General features: G+C 42.3%; 2 protein-coding genes across 3 annotated transcripts; one reads left to right on the top strand and one right to left on the bottom strand.

The window, feature by feature from the left end:
• The first annotated feature begins 977 nt into the window (after positions 1 to 977).
• On the top strand, positions 978 to 20,243 carry LOC116316740 (multifunctional protein ADE2-like). 2 transcript variants are annotated; one of them, XM_039608713.1, is made up of 16 exons: positions 978 to 1,431; positions 1,542 to 1,681; positions 13,760 to 13,871; positions 14,458 to 14,547; positions 14,723 to 15,121; positions 15,629 to 15,706; positions 15,862 to 16,016; positions 17,542 to 17,581; positions 17,656 to 17,853; positions 18,072 to 18,250; positions 18,335 to 18,514; positions 18,624 to 18,737; positions 18,819 to 18,902; positions 19,125 to 19,305; positions 19,391 to 19,549; positions 19,628 to 20,243. In XM_039608713.1, the coding sequence occupies exons 1-16, from the start codon at positions 1,302 to 1,304 to the stop codon at positions 19,792 to 19,794; spliced, it is 2,406 nt and encodes an 801-aa protein (XP_039464647.1). In that variant the 5' UTR covers positions 978 to 1,301; the 3' UTR covers positions 19,795 to 20,243. The 2 variants fall into 2 exon arrangements, with proteins under 2 accessions (XP_039464647.1, XP_039464646.1); XM_039608712.1 differs by lacking the exons at positions 978 to 1,431; positions 1,542 to 1,681 and adding an exon at positions 13,312 to 13,478 and having other exon boundaries at positions 13,620 to 13,871.
• On the bottom strand, positions 11,179 to 13,054 carry LOC120438308. Its single transcript, XM_039608722.1, has 2 exons — positions 12,741 to 13,054; positions 11,179 to 12,198 (listed from the first exon to the last, which is right to left on the bottom strand). The coding sequence occupies exons 1-2, from the start codon at positions 13,052 to 13,054 to the stop codon at positions 11,301 to 11,303; spliced, it is 1,212 nt and encodes a 403-aa protein (XP_039464656.1). The 3' UTR covers positions 11,179 to 11,300.
• Positions 20,244 to 21,184: the final 941 nt, after the last annotated feature.

Genomic DNA, 21,184 nt, shown 5'->3' on the forward strand with positions numbered 1-21,184 from the left:
ACAATGTCACATTAGAAAGGTATAGTAATCATCCACAACTATTTTCGGTTGCGGATGAAAAAGGATTCAGAATGTTTATTCATGCAGGTCCATATGACAGAACATGCATCTCCTTTTTGTTTTCATATTTCATATTTTCAATTTATATTTGATTGTGTTGTGTTTTGTGGTGTTTCACTTTAAATTTGTTTAAAGGGAAAAAGCTGAAAATTTAAATAGTTAAACGTTGAAATGTGAATAGTTGGGTTTTTGTATTATATGATTTATTTATTACATTTTATGTGGAGTGAATAAATAAAAGTATATTTACGGTGGCTCCTAGAGACAAAGCAGCACGTACAAACTCGAAAACACGTATGAACTCCGAAGCATGTACATATTCCAAACTCCAGGATGCTAGGGGGAGTATTGAGCTTTTGTTACCTAGTGGTTACACAAGCCAGGAAGTACCAGTGACCGGATTTGGTGTGTGGTAGTAACAGGTAAATTAACTTTTTTTTTTTTATTATTTGAATATATATGCGTGCTTGTGTATAAATACACAAACAAAACACACATGATTTCAATTGTGCAATTTAAGTGATCTAGGTGATCTAGGTAACTCTGTTTTGGAAGTTCAGTTAACGCTAGAAATGTGTTTTGGAGTTTGTACGTGCTTTGGAGTTTGTACGTGGTTTGTCTCACCATATATATTAATATATAAACATATATAAATAAAACCACGGTTTTTTCCATTAGTAATTCCTTTTGTGCATAATTTTATATTGTTGTTAATAATAAATTAAAGCAACAAAACAACCTGAAGAGTCGGTTGGGAGCCGAAGGAGTCGGATCTTCTTAGTGAGTCGAGCCGAAAACTCCGATTCTGTAAAAGGAGTCGGAAATCCCATCACTAGTGCATTTGTGCGTGTTGCGAATACCGCTCGAGTTATGGTGCGTTCACACCGAACGCGATTGAGGCGGCCAGAGCGTCAGGTTCACATGTAAAGTCAATGGAAAGAGCGCGATGACACGTGATTGCGCATCTGGCGAAAATGCGGAAGCAGATTTGCGTCGCCAAAACGCCTGAAAGGGGCGTAAGTGTAGCACGTGGGGCGCGTTTGACTCGCGAAGAAAACCACGCGTGTCAGATTCTGTGTTGCATTTTGTGCACACGCGCGTATCGCGCCAACCGCTCGAGTTGGAAAATCTGAACTCCGGCGTCAAATCGTGCCCCAACAACCAATCGGGAGGCCGGTGACGTGGCCCTGACCTAGGTTAAAAGGACAGATCCAGACAGAGCCCGTCATACGCCAATCAATATGGGGGAAAAGCTCATCAATGCCGTGGCCAACCATTCAGAGCTATATGATGCCAGCTGCTACTTTTATCGAGACAGGAATAAAAAGGACCTAGCTTGGAGGCACATAAGTGAGGAGATCGGGCAACCTGGTAAGTTCATTCATTCTCCTTTGTAATTGTCATACTGACCCGATGAAGCCCGCTATTTCCCCACTGATGTACAAATACCTTTCTGCTAACAAGATAATGTGTTCATTCAGAGGACATGTGCAGGAAAAAGTGGAAGAGCCTCAGGGACACCTATAATGAGGAGAAGAGGACGGAGAAGGAGAACAGGAGCGGGTCTGCAGCAGGATCGGGGAGGAGATGGAAGTTCTCCGCGATCATGAGGTTTCTGGACCCCTTCTCACCCCGCGGGAGACTAGCTGCAATATGGTGCGGACCGTGGAGAACATGGCGCATAGACGGAGGAAAAGCGCGCCATAACAATACGTTCATGTGTAAAATCGGTTTGCATTTTAAGAATCAACTTGTGAGAACTGCGACTACTGTCCATGTGCTGCAATAAATGAGAAACCACTGCAAATAATCCCTCTCTGATATAGACAACCAATCTGTCTATATCCTGTTTTCTCTTTCTTCAAATTTGGAAATGAAAATCGAGTAGCAGCCTTCTCATTCCTTTGTGTTGTTTTGTGCTGTGTTTTACAGGCCCACAGAGGAGGACAGCTCGAAGGCGGTCGACGGACGGGTCCCAGGATGGTCCATCGGCAGTGGAGCTGGCCATCTTGGAGTCCCTAAAGAGGCCACACCTGTCTCCAACAGAGCATTGCTCCTGCCCTGGAGAGCATGCCGCCGCAGACACGAGAATCCATGAAATTCCAAATACATAAACTAGTTTATGAAAACAGCACAGCTGTGTTAAATCTGGAAACATTGGACCCCACTGATCAGTAGTTTTCTGATGAGGCAGCAGGCTCTCCAGGGCAGGAACAATGTTGATATCTTTGTCCTCCTCCTCCCCGAGGCTCTTCCACTCCAAGCTGGGTGCTTTTTATTCCTGTCCCTCTGTAAATAGTCTAATGTACATATATTTGTGTTTAATGTTTTTAGTAGTGAAGTTATATATTCTTCCTAATAAACATTTGTAATGACCAATGTCTCCGTCCCACTGCACAGCAAATGTTGACACACGACTTGACACAAGTAGAATTCACACAATGTTACACCAATGACATAACTATACTACTACAGTGGTATGCAAAAGTGCGGGCAACCTTGTTGGGAGGCACTATCTGCCTGTACAAATCGTTGGTTGGTACAATGGGGATTGCCAGTTAAATACATCACATAGCTGACACACACAGTGACATTTAAAGAGTCAAATGCAGTTCACTGGATTTATACAGTGTTAGGGTTCAATGTTGAGAGAAGAATCCATAAAAACCACAGATCCAGGCGTGTGCAATTTAGACGGCATTTTAATGAACACATGTGTGAGTTCAACAACCCAATCAGTGTTGAACTGTCTTTCTCATATTCAGACAACTGTTTTATGGGGTTAAGAATTGTACAGCCCCCTTTTCTGTTACTAGGCAGATTTACGTCACACCAAAACCACAATGACTTTTAACATAGAACATCATCTTCGTGTCGACGGCTGATGCTTCCTGTCTCCATTCTCGCTGTCGCTTATCTCCCGGAACATCAGTTGCACTTCCTCTAAGTACTTCGCACACTTCTGCATTTCTGCCCTACCAAAATAGACCTGTTATGGTGTGTGTGTGAGTGCGTACACGCAAGCGAGGGCGTGCATGTTGTGTACTGCGTGCGTGTCATGACCTCTCACTATTTGTCTGTCTGTGCGTGCAGAGTTTGCATCTGCTTTTCTGATCCTTAGTTGACCTTAAACTGAACTTTCCCTATCAGTGATTCCTCTAACTAAGTGTGTGTTAATCAACGATACATGCATAACACCCTGCTCTTTGGCTTGCAGTCACTCTGCTTTCGGTTTCACTTCTGCAAAACATGCTCTGCAGACGCGTTTCGTTTCCTGTCTCATTTTAGCACAGAGAGTATTTTCCTGTCTCTGCCCTCTACACAGAGATCATAAAAGCATTAATAACATTTAAATTATAGATTCAACAGAACCATTTAAAATGGTTCTTCTTTGGACCTGTAATAAAGACTAATATAATACCAATATATTTGAACATCTGAATGCATCTGAATGCAACATCACATGAAATGGTAATGATGATTATAAAATAGCAGCAAATAATAGCAAGACAATATTTCTATTCCTGACACTCCCTCTCTTGACCTCTTGACCACAAGAGGTCACCATACTGTGTGTTGGGTCACTCCTTGGCCCATTCAGCTGCTCCCCTGTCCATCCCAGACATCATGGACATTTAGGATCACTGTTCTTAGCTCTGACCCTCTCTTGGCATCCTGTGACTTAACAAATCAGACAACCTCATGTCATCTAGGTGGTCTTAGTTATAAAATGCCCGCTCCCACTTGAGAACACTTCATGCTTAAGTGGTCTCTGCTCCTCTTCTGGGTCCCACTCTAGTGGAAATCTGGCCACCTGCAAAGGAAACAAAACACTTTCTCCCTACTATGCTCTAAGTTACTCTGTTCCTCGATTGTTCTCAAAACATGAACCTAATTTCGTATTTGGTTTTGACTTTTATTCCTATATAATCTTAAACATCACTCATCTCAATCTACAGCTTTCTAACAGTCTTACAGCACTGCTGTCATACGTTTCTGTTTTTCCTTATCTGATCATCAACATCCTGTGCACAAAACTGTCCCTGCTGCTGCAAGTGCCTCTCATCTAAAGTCACCTCTCACCAGCAAAATCATCATAAAATCATTATAACGGCTTATTCTACTAAAAGGATAATAAAAACAACCGCTTTAATCACTCAGTGTAAGCACATAGTTAATTGCTCCTAGATAAACTTCATCATAGCTAAAAGCTGAACTCTAACTGTATTTTGAACTCCCATTTTCTGGGTGATAACCTGTTTGAATATATCATTTTATTTCATTTTGCTGCTTTTAATGTAATGACTCCTTCTAACTTAAACTTTATCAGACTTAACCAAAATATATGAGCTTTCTCCCTTTGCTTCTGTTTTCTGTATTTCTGTATTCTGTAACTGCTTTTTATATAAGAGGACTAAGTTAGAGCTGCATCTGTTATCTCAATATTTTATATGTCACTCAGTTTAGTTACAAAGCAAAACTCCTATTCAGTTCCTCTTTCTGTCATTTGTTATTGGGCCAACTCAAATTCAGTTAAAAGCTAAAGGAATTTCAGGCCCTAGGCCTCAAATCAATACTGTCCTGTGTGTTGATGAACTCTGTATGTCTGTAAGCGTGTGCAATCCTTCAAAACTCAGGTCATTCTCACAGTAGATTGGCTAATCATAACGTTAACCAAAAGTTTATGACCCTCAAGAGACGACTCTCTGAGCCACAACTCCGTTAAAGGCACCAAAATGCAATGTGTATGAAAAAATCATTTCTACATATATAATCTCCAATATTATTCATTTGAGTCAGCGAGACTTTTAACATCCTCATAAAAGCTCTCCTCTACCCTAAAGCCTACCTTCTAACAACATTCTAGCATTATGTCACTGTTACAACTTATCCTAAAAATCAAAAGAAATCCCACATTTTCTACTCATAAAATCTTCACTATTTTCCCCAAAGCATATCCTTTATTCCCACAGTTTCCCCTTTAAATTTGGTGTACAACTTCTTTTAACCCCAGCAATTTATCTTCTAAACAGAATTCAGTTCATTTTACTCCTTTCTTTAGAATTAACAATCTCCGCCTCAGTTTTACTGTATCTAGATTATCAAACAACCCCAATCATTATAAAATCCTAGTAAAACCCCTTTCACATTAAACAAATTAAATCTTAAATCCTCTCTTTTTGACACATCTCATGTGGCAAAAACTCAACATGCTCCACCCAAGCTTAACAAATTAAAAGGAAAAAAGGTTAGTCATTTCATTTCCCAGAACCGCTCAGCAATTCTCCTCTCCGGTGTTTTGCTTCAGCCCTGAAAACCTGTGTTTAAGGAACAAAATCAATTTAATCATCATGTCAAATCTTCTCCAACTCGTTGCTCCATGCAAGGTCTGGATCCTTGGAATTTCCTGAAAACAAAACCTGTACTTTACATTTCATACTCTCCCTTTATGATCCAGTCTGTGTCATGACAAAAAATAAACTTGAACAGAACCGTTATTAATCCTGAGTTACCTCAGTTAATGGTAACTTGAATCTCATCAAACAATGTTTCCCTTTTAGCATTTAGCATTCTCCCAACAATATAATGTAATCCCATAATCTAACCCCCGTAAAAAGAAATTTTCTCAAAGCAAACATCAGCATCCCAAAATCAGCCTCCCCAGATTTAAGTCTCCCACTTGTCCTGCCTATGGCAAAAGCAAAACAAAGCATCCTCTTTCTTTTCCTCACATGGTAAATTTGTCCACATTTATTCATTCCCACCTTAGTCCAGTCACTCACATTCACTCACATGCATTCACACATGATATTTTTTTTGCTGATCTGCAGCCTTCTGCGCACGTCATCAGATGCTCCACATCAGCAAAATGAGCTCAATCATTCGTTTTATTTCGTTTTCCTGTTTAGGAAAATAGTTCTCTATACTTTTGACTGGGTTGAATCGATACAATCCATTTTTAGACAGAGACTTGCCGCCAATCAGTCTCTGATTGTAATCAATTATAATTCTGTAAAGCCCACCTGATTTTCGTACTTGGTAATTTTGTCAGCGCCGTCCGTTCACTCTCTTCCAGGCCTGCTTAGAACAAAAATGAAAAAAGAGAGCTGATTATTAGCTCATCAAAGTACCAAACAAAATCACCTGACAGGTTTTTTTCCTGAGTGCACTTACTACTACAAAAAACTTTTGGGGCCCCTCTCAGACATATCCATGTCTTACTCAAACACCCTCTCTGGAAATAATCAAACACCCTCTCTGGAAATAATCAAACACCCTCTCTGGAAATAAAACAACAGCCTCCAAAATCTGAAACAATCTTAAATTTCACCCGTTCGACACACCGAAAACCTCGCCAAAAGCTACACCGTTTCGTACACAACAATAACCCCGGTTAAGCACATTACCATACTCAGATTCAGCCTAACACCTTACAACAATGTGTCAACACTAATTTATAAACCTCCTAATCAAATTTGCACCTCTAAACAATCTACCCCTCCTTTAAGGCCTCAATCACACACACACAGCAACCTCCTCTGTCCACATTCACACGAGCTCTCAAACTTTTTCCATACTCAGCCATATCTCAACATTTTAACTTGGCAAAAGAAATACATGTTTAAACTTTATCACATTATTGAATTATTTTCATTTTCTTTCTATAATAATCACTGATTTTGATCACTCAGCACGAGAGCACTCCTGAGTCACTCTTATAGACACTTTTCTTTTGTTTTTCCATCTATTTTATGAACCATTCACACCATTCTCTCACTCATACAAGCAGCAAGCAGATCTTCATTGCATATGCTTATGTTCTTAGCCAGGTTTTTAATCAATATCTGTTCATTAAGCTTCAGGAGCTTGTCTTTATAAGGTTAATGCATTTTCTGTTTGTGTGTGTATGGGTATATGTTATTTTGCATCTATGACTTCACAGTCTCCCAGACTTCTTCCCAACTCTCCAGTTAAGCAGTCAGTTTTCTTTTTCCCGAGTTACTAACCCACATTTTGATTTCCCACCTTAAATTACCGCCTCCTGGTCTTCAGCCAGGAGCTGGGGCTTGCTTTTCAGGTTCCTGGACACATCCTGCTGTGAACAATTCAACCAGAAACTTGCCTTAACTTATCCATAGATGTTAACCTCTAACTTTCTTCCGACTGCTGCTGTGAGAGCGGTCCAAGTCTGCTTTACTCCTGAAAATAACAAAACTAAGACATTTTCATTATTATCACCAGTGGTTAAATAACCCATTTCTCTGTCTCTGGTCAGAAACACCAATTATGCCATGCATGTAAGCGTGTTCTTCCCTGCATTTTATGTTAATTGGGTGTAAACTGCTTCTTCATTAAATTAATTCATTGAGTTCTTCGTTGCCTTGCGATGTATTCATGTTAATGTACACTACGTGTAAGCTGTTTCTTCATTGCATCCTATATATTCATATTCAATTTATGCATTTCACCACTGAGCTTTAGATTCAAACTATCTCACTTCTGATTCATTTCAAAAATAATCTCACATGTAACAATTTGTATGTGTGTTTTCTATTCATTAAGGTAATAACAATTATTTCTTTCATTATTCTTACCTTTTCTAATGTTTACCTCTTTGTTATGCTATGGTGGACATCCCTAAACAATTCATGAGTTCAGGTTTCAATTTTCAATCCAATTATATCCTATATTCTCGCAGTCAAACTCGTCCAGCTTCATCTCTCACTGGTCCTCTCTGCACAATGTCCTGTTCGGGCTTCAAAGCTCCAGCAAACACAGTCTCAACTCAGCTGCTGTCTTCTTCTCTGTTTCTTTACAGTCTTTCTTTCAGATTAAGTCCCAGCATGGCAAAATATCACTCAATGTGTAGTGCTCTTCCACAATTCTTTATCCCACTGTTCAACTGCCCAGCCTGTATTTTCACAGTACATGTTACAGTACACTTACATGCTGCTGCTGGTCGTCAGTCGTCATCAGTGTTACTGGATCAGTGGCACTGCCGTTTGCCTGCTGTATTCAAGTCCACGATGTTCTATCGGTCTTCATCAGGCGATTAACTGTCCTTTGAACTTCTTCTCCGCTTCAGGGACAAAGTGAGAGATCCAGCCGCACAATTTCGAGCCAAAAACTGGCTTATTCTCCCAATTCTTTTAATCTACTTTTCTGCTGCTGAACTCAAGGTTGCAAAGTTGAAAGACGCCCACCTGTATTGACCATATAATTAGTATTATATTCATTTTTTCTTAAAGGCTTCATTTGCTCCCATTTCCTCGTCTGTCTCTCTGTGTTCTTTCTGCACACACTCAGTTCCCATATATGGGCATGCACAGTTCCTGTTCACTATTTCCTGTTGCTGCAGCCCCGATACACAGAGCAATATTTCCTGTTCCTCAAACTAATCTAACTCCTTTGTTTTTGTTTTCTTGAATTAAAAACACTTTCAAACTTTAGCACATCCTACTTTTTCATCACCCAAGAAATATATTTCACACTCCTTTATTCCATACACACCTTTAAAAGTTCTCACCTCTTTCAGACGCCATAAATCGTCTCACACGCACTGCCTTTCTCTCACTCAGAGAACTCACGCAGAGTCACTCAAATCAAATACTGACAGCACTCACACAGTTAAAATCACTCGAAATACGCTTTCATACGAGTATTTTGGACATGCCTTCCATGATCAGAAAGAGCAAGTCAAAAGAAAAGAAAAAGAAAACTGAAACCTCTCATCATCCTCACGGCTTCTCCCCACACACATAACTGAAAAAATAAAACACACCAACATTTATGGCTCACGAAATATACATCTATCAAAATTCAGTCATTTACTATGCATCCACACTAATATATTCACACTGTATTTACACTCTCATAATAAGCAAAACCAACCTCTTATATACAGGCATTTAGCAAAAAGCTCAGTCCTCTCGAAAACTGAAACCACCCTCTCTGCGCGTCACTGCTGCTCATTTGCATTTACACACACAATCAGTGCACATCCGGCTGTGCATCACTGACACAGAGACTGATCCTACTCATAGATCTCATATTTTATATTACAGACGTCTTAAATTACAACTGCACAGATTTTTTTTAGGCCTTTTCAACTCCTATGTAATTTCGATAATAGAACATAACGGCTCCAACCGATCAGTCCCAGACTTTGTGCTCAATTCACCAGGGCGGTCCCAGACTGTCCTGTCCAGATCTCTAAACCTAACTTAATTTGCCAGCATACCCAATAAGCGCAAAAATAGGAGACTCTAACTCCTAGCAATTTCAGAGGTTCCCAAGTTCTCTCCCGCTGTCGACGGTACTATCCCTACTCTTCAGGGTAGGCCAAGGGTCAGCGTCCTGCCCAGGTGCAAGCGTTACCAAGGAGAAAATGCGCTTCTTAACAGACGCCGCTGTCGTCCTAGAAAAATTTATAATAATTTGAAACAACAATCTACACCCGGATCAGGATTAAGATTGAGGCAGATCTCCCGTTGTGGACATAAAGGGACTTGAACCCACGAACTGACCATCACACGTAGATCAAATGACCAACGGGGCTTCACCCCACACAATGACCAAATTCCCTATCCTTCTAAGTTCACTTCGCAGTCCAACTGCTTTAATTCTCTTTTCATTCCTTTATTCTCATTACTCAGTACTGTCACTTATAAACTTCCATTTCATTATCATTACTTCAACCGGTAAACTTCATGAAAACTTCACCAAAATTAAAAAACAGACATTTACCAGTAATTTTCAGTGAGTAGACTTTAATTTGACATGCCCAATGTGACACCTTTTGGAAATATATTTCAACAGGCAGTGTCTTACCTTTAAATGCCCCGGGAATGCCTGCTCACTTTCACCACTGATTACCGCCTGCCCGTCCAATTACCACGGACCCCGGATCTCACCAAAACCCCAACATTCCCTCTCTCTCACCGGAACGAGCCCCCAAATGTTAGGGTTCAATGTTGAGAGAAGAATCCATAAAAACCACAGATCCAGGCGTGTGCAATTTAGACGGCATTTTAATGAACACATGTGTGAGTTCAACAACCCAATCAGTGTTGAACTGTCTTTCTCATATTCAGACAACTGTTTTATGGGGTTAAGAATTGTACAGCCCCTTTTCTGTTACTAGGCAGATTTACGTCACACCAAAACCACAATGACTTTTAACATAGAACATCATCTTCGTGTCGACGGCTGATGCTTCCTGTCTCCATTCTCGCTGTCGCTTATCTCCCGGAACATCAGTTGCACTTCCTCTAAGTACTTGGCACACTTCTGCATTTCTGCCCTACCAAAATAGACCTGTTATGGTGTGTGTGTGAGTGCGTACACGTGCGAGGGCGCGTGCATGTTGTGTACTGCGTACGTGTCATGACCTCTCACTATTTGTCTGTCTGTGCGTGCAGAGTTTGCATCTGCTTTTCTGATCCTTAGTTGACCTTAAACTGAACTTTCCCCTATCAGTGATTCCTCTAACTAAGTGTGTGTTAATCAACGATACATGCATAACACCCTGCTCTTTGGCTTGCAGTCACTCTGCTTTCGGTTTCACTTCTGCAAAACATGCTCTGCAGACGCGTTTCGTTTCCTGTCTCATTTTAGCACAGAGAGTATTTTCCTGTCTCTGCCCTCTACACAGAGATCATAAAAGCATTAATAACATTTAAATTATAGATTCAACAGAACCATTTAAAATGGTTCTTCTTTGGACCTGTAATAAAGACTAATATAATACCAATATATTTGAACATCTGAATGCATCTGAATGCAACATCACATGAAATGGTAATGATGATTATAAAATAGCAGCAAATAATAGCAAGACAATATTTCTATTCCTGACAACAGAAAGTGTGCAATGACTGTACACTACATCACGCAGGTGCATGAATTGGCAACACAAACAATAGTGTAATGGAATAAATATTTAGTGTATATCAATGTGTGTGTCTCCTATATGATATATGTAAGTGACAGTTTTCATTGTAACAGCGGTTCATACATGAAAATAATGACTGTCAATAAGGTTGCCCACATTTATGCATCACAGTGTATATAGGAACATAGTGAAGACAAGTTACTTAATAGAGAAAAAGAGGTTAGTTTATTTTGGAGTGGAGCTCCATTTATTAAGACAAATATAAGAAGACAGGAACACTCTTTGGAGGTTTGTGGGTGGCTCTTAAAAGAGCCGTTGTGGGGGAGTCACTCGGACTTCAAACAGGCTACTCCTTTGGCTGCCAAGACACAGCTCCCTCCGCCGAGAAGTGGGCCATGAATTTCTTCCTCACCAGGACAGCCTCTCTGGAGGAGTGGTTTGCTGCTACACGACCCAGGCCTTGCAACGGCTCCACCACAGCAGGTGCCACACCCCTCACAGCAGCTGCCCCTCTGTCATCCAAACAGCACAGGAAATTGTGGAGGACACACGTTGCCTTCACACACTTCTCTGCAATTTCAGGACGGAGCTCCATGGGGCGCCGATACAATCTCCACTGTGAGGAGAGGGCACCGAAGGCACCCTCCACTATCATCCTGGCCCTGGAAAGGCGATAGTTAAAGATCCTCTTCTCTAGAGGGAGGAGGCGTCCAGGGAATGGCCTCATGAGCTCACGCCGCAGTGGGAACGCTTCATCAGCCACAAAGACATGGGGCTGGGCTCCACGGTGTTCGCCGCCAGGTAGAGGCTGGTCAGGTGGCAGATGGAGAGTCCCAGCCCGAAGGGCCTGACCAAAGGTGGAGTTGGCCAGAATACCACCGTCGCTGGTCCTCCCGTACCCCCCAACATCAATGATGCGGAAGCGATACCTTGCATCCACAACCGCAAGGAGAACAATGGAAAAAGTTCCCTTGTAGTTGTGGAACATGGATCCTGAGTTGGGGGGTGCCTTCATCTGGACGTGCTTCCCATCCAGAGCTCCACAGCAGAGGGGGAAGTTCCAGCGCTCCTGGAATCCCTCTGCAATGGACCGCCAGTCTGCAGTTGAAGGCACAGCCATGAAGTCGTCCACTAGACAGTCCCAGATGGCCGTCGCTACCTGGGGTATGATCTGGCACACCGTGGACACACCAACTCGGAAACTGAACGCGATGGTCCTGAAGGAGTCCCCGGTGGCAAGGAACCTGGACATAATTGTTTGAGATCAGTATTCTGTGTACTGCAGTTACAAAATACATTATTCAAATCCCAAACCACTTGTGTGATGTCACCTTTAAATTACAAAACATAGATCTTCCTTAAACCATTTTGTATTAATTGTATTAATTATAAGCATAATTACATAAAATTATGATGTAATCTATAACAGTCTGCGGGGGATTATATGGAAATATTCAACTATCCCAGAATTAAACCTGGTCTACATAACAGAAAAGCGGTGTGTATCACTACAAAGCAAACACCGAGAGCATACACTGAAGGACACCACAGCCATGCTATCATTGTGAAAACTGATAACAGCAGAGATCGAATAATATCGCGACTTTCGAGTATCGCTGGAAATATTATACACAGTCGTCTCTTTACCACAGTTTGCTATCAGTAAACACTGACGGCGTTCACTGTTAGCATAGCACATCTATGTTAGCAGTGTATGAACGGATGGTTTAGCATATATTAGCACATGTATCAATAACGGACTACCGTATTAAACACTTTTACTGACCTCAGGCAGATGGACAGCCGCTCTGCAGGTGGGATTGAGCGCCTGTAGTTGGTGTCTCGGCGGGCGATCCTGGGACCGACGCGGGAAAGCAGGTCCTCAAACTGGCCGGGTGACATACGGTGGTATCGCTGGAATCGGCCGTCATTTAGGCGCAGCTCCTGGAGCAAATGGTGAAACTCACCAAACTGCTCACGCCTCTGGAGGAGCTGATGGACCCAGGTACGGCGAGGACGTCTTTTACGCCGCTGCTCTGCTCTCCACAGTAAATAGAGTAGGGAGACTCTCTCTTCAAGCTCTAGCTCGACAGCTGCCATCTTGCAAAGATACCATCTGGCACAACTTCCTCCCACATTTCCGGTTCACGCGCGTGGAAAGCTGCAATTTTGAGGCGCGGTGGATTTTCCCTGGACACGCGTTGAGGTGCGAGTGTACACGCGTCACATTAGGGGCGTTTTCGCTCGCCTCTGTCGCGCTCGGTGTGAACGCACCGTTAGAAAAATCTGAACTCCAGCTTCACGTCTGCGACAACCAAGCAGGAGCCTGGTCACGTGATGCTCTGACGTAGTTCAAAGTGGCAGGTCCAGCTAAGCCCTGCTTCTTCATTCAATATGGAGGAAAGGCTCATTACTGCTGTAGCAAACCACCCGGAGCTGTACGACACCACCTGCTTTTTCTACAGAGACAGGAATAAAAAGGACCGAGCTTGGAGGAAAATATGTGAAGCGACTGGGCAACCTGGTAAGTGCATTCATTTCTCTTTTGAAAGTTTTGACTGACCCGGGGAAGCGGCGCAAAAGCTAGCAAGCCCTCCTACTGTCCCACTATTTTCCCACTGATGCACAAATACCTTTCCACGAACAAGATCATGTGTTTATTCAGAGGACATCTGCAGGAGAAAGTGGAAGAGCCTCAGGGACACGTACTGCAAGGAGAAGAGGGCAGAGAAGGAGAAGAGGAGCGGGTCTGCAGCAGGTCCGGGGAGGAAATGGAAGTTCTCCGCGATCATGGGCTTTCTGGACCCCTTCCTCACCCCGCGCGAAACTAGCTGCAATATGGTGGGGACCGTGGAAAACATCCTCCCCGAGGACCAGGGACAGCCCGAAGAGGCAGCAGGGGAGTCCCAGTCAGAAGGTTTGTTTGCAATGAATTAATGTAGGCAGTTAATTTATGCATGTTGGCATATAGGAATACATGTTATTGTCTATTAATAAACAGCACGCAGTGGTGCCGCTGTTCATCCGTCACTGCCTCGCTTTTTCGCAGTTTTTTATTCACAGTACAACATTGCATTCTGCAGCCTGATTGACAAATCTCCTCCGTGTCGTGTCTCCTGCACTTGATAATTTATCATGTTTGGTTTTGATAACCATCACGTCCAATAGAAAAAACAGCACAAAAACACCCAGAACTATGACCCTCATTCGGAAATAAACACCTGCACCGGGAGGGGAAAAGGCGCACAAAAGTGGCGCGCAGACGAAGAAAAAACGCGGCATAATAACACTTTTACGTTTTGCAATCTACAAAGGTTTGCACTTTGAGAATCAACTTGTGAGAACTGTGACTAATGTTCATGTGTGTGTGAAAAAAAGTGTATAAAGTGCATGGCGAAGGGCTAGTTATTCTGAGAACCCCTGCTGCAGTACAGGGACCACTGTATATACTTTCTCTATGATTATTGTTTTCAACCTGTTAACATTTAATATCGTCTTGACAGAGCCAACTGATCCTGCAGCAGAGCCGTCACCTGTTGCTTGTCCTGGCTCCCCAGTCCCTGGTCCCTCCGCTCCTGCTGCTGCACCCACAGGTATGTACAGCACACACTGATAGCTTTTTACTCGCTTGGATTCCCTTGTGATTACCTTTACTAAATATCTACAACCAATCTGATTATATCCTGTTTTTGATTTTTTCACTGTTGAAAATGAAACTCTACCAGCAGCCTTCTCATTTCTTTGTGTTGTTTTGTGCTTTGTTTTCAGGCCCACAGAGGAGGACAGCTCCGAGGCGGACGAGGGACGGTCCATCAGCGGTGGAGCTGGCCATCCTGGAGTCCCTGAAGCGGCCACGCCAGTCTCCAACGGAGCATTTCCTCCTCGGTCTTGTTCCTGCTCTGGAGAGCATGCCGCCTCAGACCAGAGAATTTGTCAAGTTTCTAATTCAAAAATTAGTTTATGAAAACAGCACAGCTACAATATCTGACAACTGTGATGAGAAAAATAAAGTGGACGGCAATTTGGCAAACACGAGGAGAGCTGTGGAGGACAAAACCTGCGCCTCTGATTTTGAGTTGTCAGTAACCATCGAGACATCAAACACTTATGAGTCAGAGCGGCATAAAATCAAGGAGCATCGTTTGGATCAAGAACACATGTTGATGAGTGAGCAGATCTTTTAATCATCATTATCTTCAGTATGAATTAGATGAAAAAGTTACACAATGCTTTCAGTGGTCAGTTACAATGAGTGATAACCAAGCAGGAACACCACGGACAGCCAAACACAAATGTTTGGGGGTTTGTCCCTTAAAATATTTCTCAAAATCTTATATCAACAAAACATATTAGTTAGTATTTTAATTAAAACCTTCAAATCTATGGAGAAATTGTGGTTCAGTAAACTGACCCTTTAACACTGAATAGACTTGAAGTCAGAGGGAAATAAATATTATTTTCAAACCACCAACTTTCCAGTTAGTAAACAACTTGGTCCAACTTGAGCTGCAGCCACACAGGAAGTGGTTTTAAGATGTATTTTATTTAAAAATGAGTCTCGAGGTGGTCGTAAGCCAGTCTTACTTTGTTTAGCACCAAGACATTTCTTTTCTTTTGCAGCAAAGAAGCATATCTATATCTGTTTTTGTAATCACCTTAAATATAATTTTGCAGATGCTTCTGAGAGTGAGCTCGATAAAGAGAATACTACTGCATCAAACAGAAGACTGAAGAGGAAAGCTGTGGATGAAGGTCTGAAATGTGTCTCCCTCTGAAATAATTAAATATGGATAAAAACATGGCTGTGAGCTAATAAAATGCACAACTCATGAAACCCTGTTAGGAGCTGACATGTTCCACTAGTCGTACTTAAAAAGTAAGTTAACCTTTGTCCTTCTTACTTCCAGACCCTGGACTGCACACATCAGTGAAAAAGCTGAACCCTCTTGGCCCTGTTGTTGCTGACAGACTGCACACCCAGTGTAAAGAAGAGCAGGACCACATCCCCATAATAAAGATCAACTCAGTCTGTTCAATGGCCTCCCCTGCTCCATCGCCACAGGTAACATTCACTCATCTCATGTGACCATTACAAAACTGACGTATTCTGGTGTGGGTTCTTTTAAAACTACCCCAACTACTTGATTAATCGAGTGATAGATTATTATATAATAAGTTCAATATTTTTTGAATAAAAATGCCCAACATTAAAAATATAATTGTAAAATGTAAAATGTTTCGATTTGAGATTATTTCAGTTTGCAAAAACAAAGATTGATTAATGCAAATATTATAAAGCCAAAAGCTGCAGCTCTGTGATGTATGTTGTGCTGATGTTTATTAATCAAACCTGAGGAAAAGTTATGTCTTAAGTGTTTTTCACTAATCCATGTTAGAAAATTCCAGAAAGTTGGTTTTGTTCATCTGGTCACAGGATCTTTAATGGGAGAAATGTTTCACTGCTTATCCAGGTGACTTCTTCAGTATCAGCTGACCACAACCTTAACAGTGCAGAACAGCTGCATAACAACTGAAACCAGCACCACTGACTAACAATGAGCCACCAATTCAGTTTCAGGATCGTCAGTATGCAAACTGGTACCATGTGTACCAATCACATCACTATGAGATGGCCTGTATTTGTAATTATAATAATAATGGATTGTATTTATATAGCGCTTTTCAAGGCACCCAAAGCGCTTTACAATTCCATTATTCATTCACTCTCACATTCACACACTGGTGATGGCAGCTACATTGTAGCCACAGCCACCCTGGGGCGCACTGACAGATGCGAGGCTGCCAGACACTGGCGCCACCGGGCCCTCTGACCACCACCAGTAGGCAACGGGTGAAGTGTCTTGCCCAAGGACACAACAACCGAGACTGTCAGAGCCGGGGCTCGAACCGGCAACCTTCCGATTACAAAAAGAAAGGCACGATTGCCCCAGATGATGAGCAATCGTTCAGAGGTGTCATCGCCTTTTCACATAGCGGCTCCCCACTCAAACCAGGCTGTGCACATCATCACTGAAAGAGTTGCCACTGGCCTGTAGGTGTGAACAGAGTCTCAGCCTGATGAGCTAGCTCTTCTGTGCTGTGCAATCTGCTAAACTGTGCTTGTCTGGTTGACTTTCTAAATTCAATGTAATTGGGAAATAAAGAAAAATATATTAAACTGCAAGCTTGTTGAAGGAAACCAGGGTTTTTGGTTCATGAAGACATTATGTGGGTCACATGACCTAAGGTGTGATTTCTGTGTGGGACGGCTTCATGAACCAAAAACAAAGTCTAGCTGTCATCACATTAATAACTTCAAACTAGCCTGGTCTCAACAACTGTATCTTATATTTCATCAGAACCAAGAATGTGACAATCATGTGACATCCTTACAGACAAGCTGCATGATAACATGTTGCTAACAACAGTGACACGTTAAAAGGCGATTTGTGTTCCCACTTTTTTCTTCTTTAAAAAAGAAACAAGTGCTGCCTGCTAGGAAATCAAATCCGGCTTTTATGGGCGTAGACTAAAATGAAGCAATTCTTCTGTAAGTTCACTGGCATGTTTTGTGATTTGTCTTTCAGGGCTGCTCAGGATCCACGAGCACCATGGCCTCCACCCCAGGTACTGCAGAGCCTTAATCTGCACTTTAGAGCTTCAGTTAGATGTTCATGTTTTAATTCTTTCCTTGTTTTCAGAGTTAAAAATCGGCCAGAAGCTCAATGAGGGCAAGACTAAACAGATTTTCGAGCTGGTGGACCAGCCGGGACTGGTTCTAGTCCAGTCTAAAGACCAGATCACAGCTGGGAACGCCGTGAGGAAAGATCAGATGGAGGGCAAAGCTGCCATTGCCAACAAAACCACGAGCTGCGTGTTCCAGCTGCTGCAGGAGTCTGGTGAGGTTTTTATTTCTGCACAAGGTTTTGGAAACAACAGCTTGCATCAAAGGTTGATTCAGTGACTGAAAAAACTAAATCTCATGCATGAACAGAAATGATAATCATGCAATAATACTTAATGTATACAAATTCAATAAAATATAGTTTTTAATCTCAGATGTTGTAATTTGTCTGTGAGTTTGAGGTTGCTCTGATATCCACCCTTCTCTCCTCAGGCATTAAGACGGCCTTTGTTAAGCAGCACTCGGACACGGCGTTCATCGCAGCGCACTGCCAGATGATACCCATTGAGTGGGTGTGTCGCAGAGTGGCGACTGGATCTTTCCTCAAGAGGAATCCAGGAGTCAAAGAGGGCTACCGCTTTTCTCCTCTAAAGATGGAGATGTTCTTTAAAGTGAGTCTTGCTGCGTGCAGTGATTCTCTCCGTGTGTTTTCAGTCTGAGTGTTGCAACAAACTCATCACTGATTGTGTTTTTAGGATGATGCCAACAATGATCCTCAGTGGTCAGAGGAGCAGCTGCTGGAGGCCAAACTGTGTGTGGCTGGGCTCACTATTGGTCAGTGTGAGGTGGACATAATGAGTCGCAGCACTGTGGCCATTTTTGAGATAGTGGAGAAGGCCTGGGCCACTCAGAACTGCACCCTGGTGGACATGAAGGTAGCTGTGCAGCAGCGCCCCCTGCTGGTTAATGTCACATCTTGGTGCGATCACTTTTCTCCTGTAGCTGCAGCAGAACTACAACTAAGGACTTTTTCTTTGCTTATAGATTGAATTTGGCGTCAGTGTGAAAAGTGGAGAGATTGTGCTCGCTGACGTGATTGACAGCGATTCATGGAGGCTTTGGCCAGCTGGAGATCGGAGCCAGCAAAAAGACAAACAGGTGATGGACTGACTTTGATTTATTCTCATGCTGATATGAAAAAAAGACACAAGCCTCAAACTTTTCTTTTCCCCTTTGTAGGTGTACAGAGAGCTGAAGGAAGTGACCCCAGAGGCAATGCAGATGGTGAAGAGGAATTTTGAGTGGGTCTGTGAAAGGGTCAAGGTACAGCACACAGATGCCTCTAATCTATTCTTGATCTTGTAGGAGTGTTTAGCTCTTTCTTTGCTTTGAACATCCAAACCAACAAACACTGTTTAACATCACAAAAGCCTGCAGCTGCTTTTGATGTCATTCAGGAAAAAACCAGCACAGCTGTACGATTTTTCTTTAGAGCAGGTAAAACTGACATAAAGTGATGATTCAATGGTTTCTGTGTGTCTACAGTTGCTGCTGGAGCCCCAGGCGAGCAGCAGGGTGGTGCTTTTAATGGGCTCCACCTCAGACGTGGCCCATTGTGAAAAGATAAGAAAGGCGTGCGCCTCCTACGGGATCCCCTGTGTCCTCAGAGTCACCTCGGCACACAAGGGTCCAGATCAGACGCTGCGCATTAAAGCTGAATATGAAGGTGTGCTTTAATACTGACGTAACTGCGTCTTTATACTGATCTGGGATTCTTTCTAATCGGATCATTTCTTTATGCTGTGTTGCAGGTGATGGCATACCCACTGTGTTCGTGGCTGTGGCTGGGAGGAGTAACGGCCTCGGCCCAGTGATGTCTGGTAACACGGCTTACCCTGTGATCAGCTGCCCTCCTCTCACTCCAGACTGGGGACCACAACATGTCTGGTCGTCCCTCCGCATGCCAAGTGGTGAGCAGAGCTCTTTACTGTAACGTGCAGCGTTAATCATACGTGCTGTTTATGCATTTATTTATTTTTGTCCTGCAGGTCTCGGCTGCTCCACCGTGTTGTCTCCTGAAGCTTGTGCTCAGTTTGCAGCGCAGATCTTGGGGTTGAGGGACCACCTGGTGTGGTGCAAACTGAGGGCATCCATGCTCAACACCTGGGTGTCTCTCAAGCTTGCTGACAAGAAGTTCCAGGCCTGCAGCCTCTGAAGAGCCCAGCGTGCATCACACTGAACAAAAGAGCTTTGGTCCATTTAGCACCCTTGAAGCCAACTGCAGGGCTGACAATGACACAATTCATTTCATTGAGGCCAAGTTTATAACATGGAACTGTTTCTAATAGATTTGTTATAGTTTCTCAATTTTAATAGAATTTTATGGAATTTTTTAATTTGTTTATTTATTTTTGCCTGCATGTTGTTGCTGCCTGTGTTTAATTGTGTCATTTTTGTAACTTGCTGCTGCCCATCATCAGGTCTCCCTAAAAAAGGTTTTTGTTTCAGTGGGATCTTCCTGGTTGGATAAAAGAAAAAGCAAAAAGTGGAATCAAAACATGTAAACAGTTTGTTGATGGCGGCTCACAGCACGGACACGTGGACAGGAAGTCGTGTCATGGAGCTTTCTTTTCTGACTCGATGCAATAAAACATTTAAATACTCGTATTCATGAATCTCATGATAATTTGGGGGTTTTCATGATTTCTTTCACTCAGTGCACGAACCCATGGATGCAGTCAAAACATCCTGTAAACATTAGTCTCAAGGTTGCTGAGAAATGTGAAGAAAAGACGGATGGGAACACAGATTTCTTAAATCATGAATAAAATGAGTTTAACATCACGTTTATACACTGTTCTTTTAAAAAGGATCTTTAGATGCTCCCCTGATCTGACTGGAAACAGTCACACTGAGTACAAGAACCTCAAGTTTCTCTACAGGTCCCTTCAAAGGGACTGACGAAGCTGACCCGACTCATGAAGTGGACTCCATGATGAATCACATGACTAACGACTGCGAGACACAGGAGCAGCTGATTCAGGCACAGTTACAATATCAGCTGTGATGATGTGTCTTTAAAATCAAATCAATCTTCTATGTGTGATAAATATAAATATGTGTTTAACACTGTGTGTCTAAACTAATTCAGCACCACAGAGCTAATTACAGAAATATTTATCTGCTTTAAACAAACTCCCTGACTGTCCCCCACTGTTTACTTTATGTAAACAGGATTAGATCGCGGCCACTCAGGTATGTCCGCTGCAGTTATATGAAAGCAACAGCGACATTTCTCTACTGTTTGTCCATAAATAAATATTATCAATGTAACTAAAGATAATGCAGCATTTGATTCTTTTATTGATTTCATACAGATACATACACGTCATTTTTGAAAAAAAGGGAAATGTACTATTAATCATTCTATTACATGTATTTGATTATTTCAGATGTAATTCATATTTTAGAGTAGTAATTACGGTGGCCCTGAGAGGCCAAACGGACTGCAACTTCAGAAAACACTTGCAAAAAAAAAATGCTGCAAAAACAAAAATGCTGCAAAAAGAAAAACACTTGCAAAAAGAAAAATGCTGCAAAAACAA

Source organism: Oreochromis aureus, linkage group 3 (assembly GCF_013358895.1).
Source record: "Oreochromis aureus strain Israel breed Guangdong linkage group 3, ZZ_aureus, whole genome shotgun sequence".
NCBI lineage: Eukaryota > Metazoa > Chordata > Actinopteri > Cichliformes > Cichlidae > Oreochromis > Oreochromis aureus.

What these genes read in the sequence shown, in the direction of transcription:
- LOC116316740 (XM_039608713.1), top strand. Translation starts at nt 1,302, where the DNA reads ATGGGGGAAAAGCTCATCAATGCCGTGGCCAACCATTCAGAGCTATAT. An exon ending in CATTAAAGCTGAATATGAAG is followed by an intron (nt 19,306 to 19,390) that starts GTGTGCTTTAAT and finishes GCTGTGTTGCAG; the next exon opens with GTGATGGCATACCCACTGTG. An exon ending in GTCCCTCCGCATGCCAAGTG is followed by an intron (nt 19,550 to 19,627) that starts GTGAGCAGAGCT and finishes TTTGTCCTGCAG; the next exon opens with GTCTCGGCTGCTCCACCGTG.
- LOC120438308 (XM_039608722.1), bottom strand. Translation starts at nt 13,054, where the DNA reads ATGGCAGCTGTCGAGCTAGAGCTTGAAGAGAGAGTCTCCCTACTCTAT. An exon ending in CGGCTGTCCATCTGCCTGAG is followed by an intron (nt 12,199 to 12,740) that starts GTCAGTAAAAGT and finishes AATTATGTCCAG; the next exon opens with GTTCCTTGCCACCGGGGACT.